Here is a 6,334-nt window from a genome sequence, read left to right on the forward strand (position 1 = left end):
ATTTCCTAGGCACTTTTGAAGGTAACATCTTCTTTTTCTTTGCATTAATAGGCAATGAATGCACCCCTTTCCCCACTTTCCCCTCCTTTGGCTAACTCTTCAACACACTTCAGCAAGGTTCTTTGGTTCTTGCAAAAAACATGTCTGAATTTAGAATTAATTCCCTAGGCACTTTTGAAGGTAGCATCATCCTTCTAGCATTAGTAAGTCATGAATGCACGTTTTTGTCATCGTTGTAAATTCTTGACCTTTGATTATTCTTACTTTTTCTCTGTAGAATGACTAATTTTAGAGAGAGAAAGTAGGTTTAATTAAACCCAAAATTAAAATTGGCGAAATAGTTGAAGGAGATGAAATTAGGCAAAGTGGTGAAGTCATGGCCTATAAATGCAAGCACAAGGATGCTACCTTCAAAAGTGCTTAGGGAATTCAATATGGAATCAGAAGTGATTTTATGAGACCAAAACGGTTTCAAATGCCTCTCGGAAAGAGTGAAATGGTTATTCACAACGGAGAGAACAGGGACTAATGGGCAGACTTTGACAACAAATCACCAAGAGGTGAGTTACAGTGGCAAGAGGTGTACTCTCCCCTAATTATTGGGCAAGCAACCCCAATGCTCCCCCAAAGCCACTCCATTTCACCCACAAAGTAGGTTTCTTCTCCCAAAATTTTCTTCTTTTTTGGTGCCATCCTTCTACTAAATAGGATCTCTCTCTCTCTCTCTCTCTCTCTCTCTCTCTCTCTCTCTCTCTCTCTCTCTCTCTCTCTCTCCGAACCCCCCCCCCCCCACACACACACACACGCACATGCACGTGCGCACACACACACACAAAGGATTGTAAATTGATTTTCACCTCTCAATTGCCACAAATTTGGAAAGATGTTTGAGGGCTCTTAAAAAAGCTGGAGAGGGTGATGAAGATGAAATTTCTCTTACATACATACAATAATTTATACAATCATACATTTCCAAAATAAATATATCTACAACCTATATAGTGCAAGGACACTCTACAGAGAAGAAAACTGTGAAGGAAAAATAAGCAAAAGAAAAACACAAATGTATGAATGTGCACTTGACCATCTCTTCTTTATATGTACATTGAAAATCTTTTGATTTTCCACTTTCATGATCTTTTTATTTCCTAAGATTGGGGAGATGCACTTAAGATGTTTTGAAAGGTCTTTTATTTTTTCGAGATTGGGGAGACCAAATTGACCATTGTGAATCAAAATTGGTTGCTCGATTTAGTATGTAGAGAGAGAAAATGGGCTAGAAGTTATTGGAAATTCTTATTGAGGAGATTGATGGGAGAGATTAGGAGACACCCTAAATGTGAATGGAAGGTCTTAACTTCACAACTGAAGACTGAGTGACTAAGGAGGGTAGCAACTCATTGGATGCCCGAGTACATGCCCAAGTGATGATTACAAAGAAAGTAAACTAATGATATTAATTACCTAAGGGTTATTGGATTCGAATATGCTACTCTTTTTAGGGAGGACACAATAGTGACCCAAGCACATTGTAATGTAAGTAGAGAACACATACTTGCATTATTCAAAATTGAAATGGGCTCCTTATAAAGAAGAAAGCTAGCATCTAGCGCTGACTAATAGGATGACACCATCTAGGCAACTCGTAAAACTCACCCGACAAGAGGAAGAGGCATGTTGGACTCTTGCATATAAATAGGACACCTTTTCAATATTGGATGGCTCAGGATGGTAGAACACCACTCCCACTACCCCACATCTTTTTCCATATATGGCACGGTATAAATTTCCATTTGCATCCCTACAAGCATGTGAGATTTGTTACTTAATATATTTGAACGCTTTTTTGGCCTTTTATCTTCACAAGAGGAAAATAGTGGAAATTTTCCTCCAAGATGATCCTCGCAGATAAATCACTTAGAAGCAAGATGGTTGAATGCAATTACATCCTCATTTGCACTTAAGGTTGCCTTTTGAGGGGCATTTTGCCCATTTTGTATCACTTTGGCCATCTTGTAATGGGCAAAAATGTGAGCTACCCTTCAAAATATGCACTACTATGCCCAAAAAATCCTAAAATCCTGCAAATGTGAAGTTTGCCCATAAAAAAATCAACCTTGCACTCCTGCAGCTGTTCATTGCCACTTGATCGTTGAATCCTCAAGGTCAACCAACACTAGTAATTGTTGGTTCATGCCTTCTAGAAATTTCCGACTTTGAGGATGTCTATTTTCTTGACTAGTGTCATGAATCAAGGCTTGACCATGTTTAGCAAATAGACCAGGGCACTCAAAAACAAAGAGAATTGGAAAGCAAGTCTCGTTTTCTCAATAGGTCTTACCACTAGCAAACAATACAATGCAATCAAGACTTAAGTCGAAGACCAATAAGAAAAGTCTTACAGAAAATCTCCCCTTGAGGCACTAAGCTTTGTATAATGACTAGTGTCGTTAATCAAAAGCTTTAGCCCATGTCTAGCAAATAGACCAAGACCCCAAAAACAGGAAGAACTGGAAAGCAACTTTATTTTTGTCAATGAGTCTTGAGAAGTAGCAAACAAAGCAACTTACAATTCGATCAAGACTGAAATTGGAAGACCAATTAAGAGACACTATCATCAGGAGTGATCGCATGCTAACTGGCCCCTAACTGCCCACAACCTTACAGCCCTAAAACACTATGCAAACAAAAAAAGGCTGACAAATGGCAACCCCTTGATAAGTTGATAAAGGCACAATCTTCCCGGCAGGTGTAAACCAGAAGAATAAAATTGAAGATTTTGATTTGCTAGAAATTTCATTTCCTTCAATACACCAAATCATCAAAGCCACAATGGCATCCAAGCAACCTTAAATCAAGAATCTACTCATAAACTCCGTACCCTTCCCCATGGTGGGACCCTTGAAAATAATGAGCCAGCTTTAGCAAAGGCACAAGTCGAAATTAGATGCCTGACAAATGACATTCATGACAACATCCATATAAAAGTTGGCAGGAACAAAAGCACATACACCCCCTGCGACCAATTTGAATTTGCACAGCAAAAAATGAAACCAGTCTAGTAAAAAGCAGATGCCGAAGAAGTGAATGAAAATTTTGATTTGATTCCATTGTTGACAAGCCACAAATTTCTCAGAAAAACTCACTTCAGTATAAACCCAGTCAGCCAAAACTGCTCTCAGGATTGAAATCCTTACAATATTTGCGTGTCATGTTCAATTATCAGAGGCATATTTCTACAGGCCCTTTAAATGCAAAAAAGCATTTTAGGTTGTCAGCTCCATGATGGCACTGACAATATCCCCATCTGCATTGCGCAAAGCTGTGACAGCCTTTGACCTCGACACACCGGCCTGAGTCATGACCAGTTCAATGTCTTTGGGCTCAATACCAGCTTCATCAACCTCCTCATCCTCATCGGCTTCATAAGCTGTTGATGGTTCTGCTTTCGAGACTCCAGGTGCATGTGTGGGAGCCTTGAACTGCTCAGCTGCCTGAGTTTGCAGTTGAGAGCTCAGATCCTCAATCTTAGCCTCACCAAATATTATGTATGTGTCTGAAGCTGGACTTTTGAATACATCTGGCTTGGAAATAACAAAGAGGATCTGATGCCAAAAAAGGCATGACACCTTAGAAGGTATGTCCAGAGAGTTCAACCACAAGTAAAAGGACATAGAATAGCCTTACATTCTTGTTGCGCTTGATTGTCACCCTTGTTACCCCTGTCACAGCTTTCATTCCCAGCTTCTGCATTGCTTTTCTGCTTTTCTTCTCACTTCGGCTCTGCTTTGACTTGCCATTCACAGGGTTTCCATCAGCTATATTACAAAAGAGCAAGTCGTTAAATAGAGAAGTTAGCATATCAACAACCTTGCCAACTCTTAAACCCTGCAAGATGGATACATACCATCATGGGCCTCCTCTAGTTCAGGACCATCATCGTCATCATCATCATCCTCGTCATCGTCATCGTCATCTTCATGGTCCTCAATAACAGGGTCATCCTGATCGAAAACAAAAGCAAAAACCTGTTAAGCTTGCATCCAATCTTATTACATGTCAAAAAAGCTTCCCATCATAAGGATGAAACAGAGAAAAGGTTAATTTTATAATTCTTTCCCACAACCAATAGTGCTTCAACATCTAATGACATTGTCATCCTGCCTGGCATTGATAGTATAGAGTATCTGACAATCTATCATACCAACAGAAGCATTCATAATATCATCTATAATGCCAAAAAACACTACCCTAAGTGCAGCAATGAAACAAACCAACTATCTTTAAAATAATTTCACAAGGAAAATGGGGGTAGCTACCAGCTAGGGAGAAGACTGCAAGGAAAAACCTATAGGAGAAATTTGCATCTGGCCTGAATAAAGGCAAGAATTCCTTACAGAGAGACAAACAAGCTATGTTAAGATCACAGAGTATATCTTCATCTGCGGTGCCTAACAGCCACATAAAACATTCTCATTCTGCGGTACTGTGAGTCCTTATGCTGAGCTAGGCTGGAGCCAAGCCGAACACAAGGAAGGTAAACACAGACATGTAGAGCTGAAAAACAAACTTTCACTGCAAATTGCTCTAATGTTTGATAGCATAAAGCTCTATGAACAGCCAAACACTAAGTAAATGTAAACACAAGAGAGTTGTCTAATGGAATTTTGGAGGTGAATCTTATTAAGACACAAAGTAACATGCAAATTATCAATGACAAAAGTTTAAAAAGATTGGCAACTTAACTGACTGGCATGTGAGCTACAGACAACATATGAAATATAAAACTCTCGATGCAACATGAACTTAACATGGTCAGCTCATTACCAAACTAGTATTGCAAAATACGAGGTAAGAAACAAGGTTCCTGAACAAGGTAATAGCGATAGCGGAACATTCCCCCCACCCCAAAAAAAAACCAAAAGAGTCACAACATACTACAGGCCTCCAGAAGTCAAGTAAAAGTGATAAGAACAGAAAGTTCTGACCAGATCGGAGTGATGAATATAACCTTATTTAAAACTTTGTAAGTAATTCAAATCTACCGAAATTTATGCTTCTGCAGCAACTGCAGCAAAGTAAGGAAGATGCCAGGAATTATAATGCCAAACATTGAAAATAATTTCGAGCAGTATAGCCTGCGTCGAATTGAAGTCTATGCGTTGATTTTGGACATAATCTGCTTAGCCTGCGTTAACTAACTACATCATTTCAGCAAATCAGTATGCTCACCAGTTCTTTAGGTACGGCCACGCAGCTACCAAAAGCACTTGTAGATTAGGGTTAGGGTTAGGGCTACGACTAAGGCTATGGCTCTGGCGCAACCAAGAAGAGAGGAAATAAAGATCTTACATTGAGCTTCTGCTGCTCAAGCTCGGAAGCAAGCTCCGCTGCGCTCTCGGCCGTCATCGCTGCAAATTCACGATCTGATGAGGAAGGGAGCTAAAGCCCGCTACAAAATGACTCCTTGAGTGTGGTGCTTACCCCCCTTTTCGTTCACACACGTCCGCTTTGTAAAATGCCCTTACTCCAGATTATAGCTTTAATTTATGATTTTTGAAAGATTACCCAGTATGATTGGAAAAATTTCCCACAATGCCGGTTACACACTGAACTTGTGCCCACTATTTCTAATACTTTAAGCCAACAATTGCTTCACACATATAGTTGGCCGCATCTACTTGTTACACAATGTCATTCTGAGAGTGACACCATAGCCGAGCCCGAAGCCAACATGCATCCAAAACTGAGAAGGATTTGGCCAGCACCATGAGCCTACCCAAATATGGTGGAGCCTATCATTGAGCTCCATTTCCTCTTATTTGCTTCACGACGATTGGCGCTCGAGCTTTCAATATGGCGGAGTCTCTTGTTTTGGGGTTTTGGTAGTGTGTAACTCTACACAGGTAAAAACCAGCCCACCATCTACAAGTAGCCTGCTGTTGAAATTAGGCAGTGTGTAAGCGCCCTTAGTTTCTTCGAAATTCCCAAAATGCCCCTTGTTAATCTCTCAAAAAGCTATCAATACATTATGCTTTACAATTCTTCATAGGAAGTTTGATTCGTTAGAAGGGGGGATACTTGTCAGCGAGCGCTTTTTTGGAATTAGACGAACAAATTCCAAAATGATTCTCCCTCTCCCACATTGCTTATGCAAACTATTTCTCGCTTGATCTCTTGCTCTCTTCCTCTCTCATTCCATGTCTTCCTCCATCATTCCCTTGGCATGACGCCCGGTCAGACTACTACCATGGAGGAGATTGATGAGATCCGCCAACGACCGATGCTAGATCTCCTGTGATTTAGCTATCCCAGCCAGCCACTCATTTTGCTT

At 40.3% G+C, this 6,334-nt stretch overlaps 1 protein-coding gene across 1 annotated transcript; it reads right to left on the reverse strand.

Moving 5' to 3' along the window:
- Nucleotides 1-3,084: 3,084 nt before the first annotated feature.
- LOC147465134 (nascent polypeptide-associated complex subunit alpha-like protein 1) lies at nt 3,085-5,509 on the reverse strand. The gene is made up of 4 exons (XM_086518366.1): nt 5,353-5,509; nt 3,908-4,004; nt 3,688-3,818; nt 3,085-3,605 (listed from the first exon to the last, which is right to left on the reverse strand). The coding sequence occupies exons 1-4, from the start codon at nt 5,407-5,409 to the stop codon at nt 3,267-3,269; spliced, it is 624 nt and encodes a 207-aa protein (XP_086374492.1). The 5' UTR covers nt 5,410-5,509; the 3' UTR covers nt 3,085-3,266.
- Between the last annotated feature and the right edge of the window lie 825 nt (nt 5,510-6,334).

The sequence above is a fragment of the Adiantum capillus-veneris genome, chromosome 1 (genome assembly GCF_014529385.1).
Source record: "Adiantum capillus-veneris isolate H3 chromosome 1, ASM1452938v2, whole genome shotgun sequence".
In the NCBI taxonomy this organism is placed as follows: domain Eukaryota; kingdom Viridiplantae; phylum Streptophyta; class Polypodiopsida; order Polypodiales; family Pteridaceae; genus Adiantum; species Adiantum capillus-veneris.

Excerpts from the sequence above, each read along its gene's own strand:
- LOC147465134 (XM_086518366.1), bottom strand. The coding sequence starts at position 5,409 with ATGACGGCCGAGAGCGCAGCGGAGCTTGCTTCCGAGCTTGAGCAGCAG. Across the intron at positions 4,005-5,352 it reads TTGAGCAGCAGAAGCTCAAT|GATGACCCTGTTATTGAGGA; the intron begins GTAAGATCTTTA and ends GTTTTCGATCAG. Across the intron at positions 3,606-3,687 it reads CAATCAAGCGCAACAAGAAT|ATCCTCTTTGTTATTTCCAA; the intron begins GTAAGGCTATTC and ends TTTTGGCATCAG.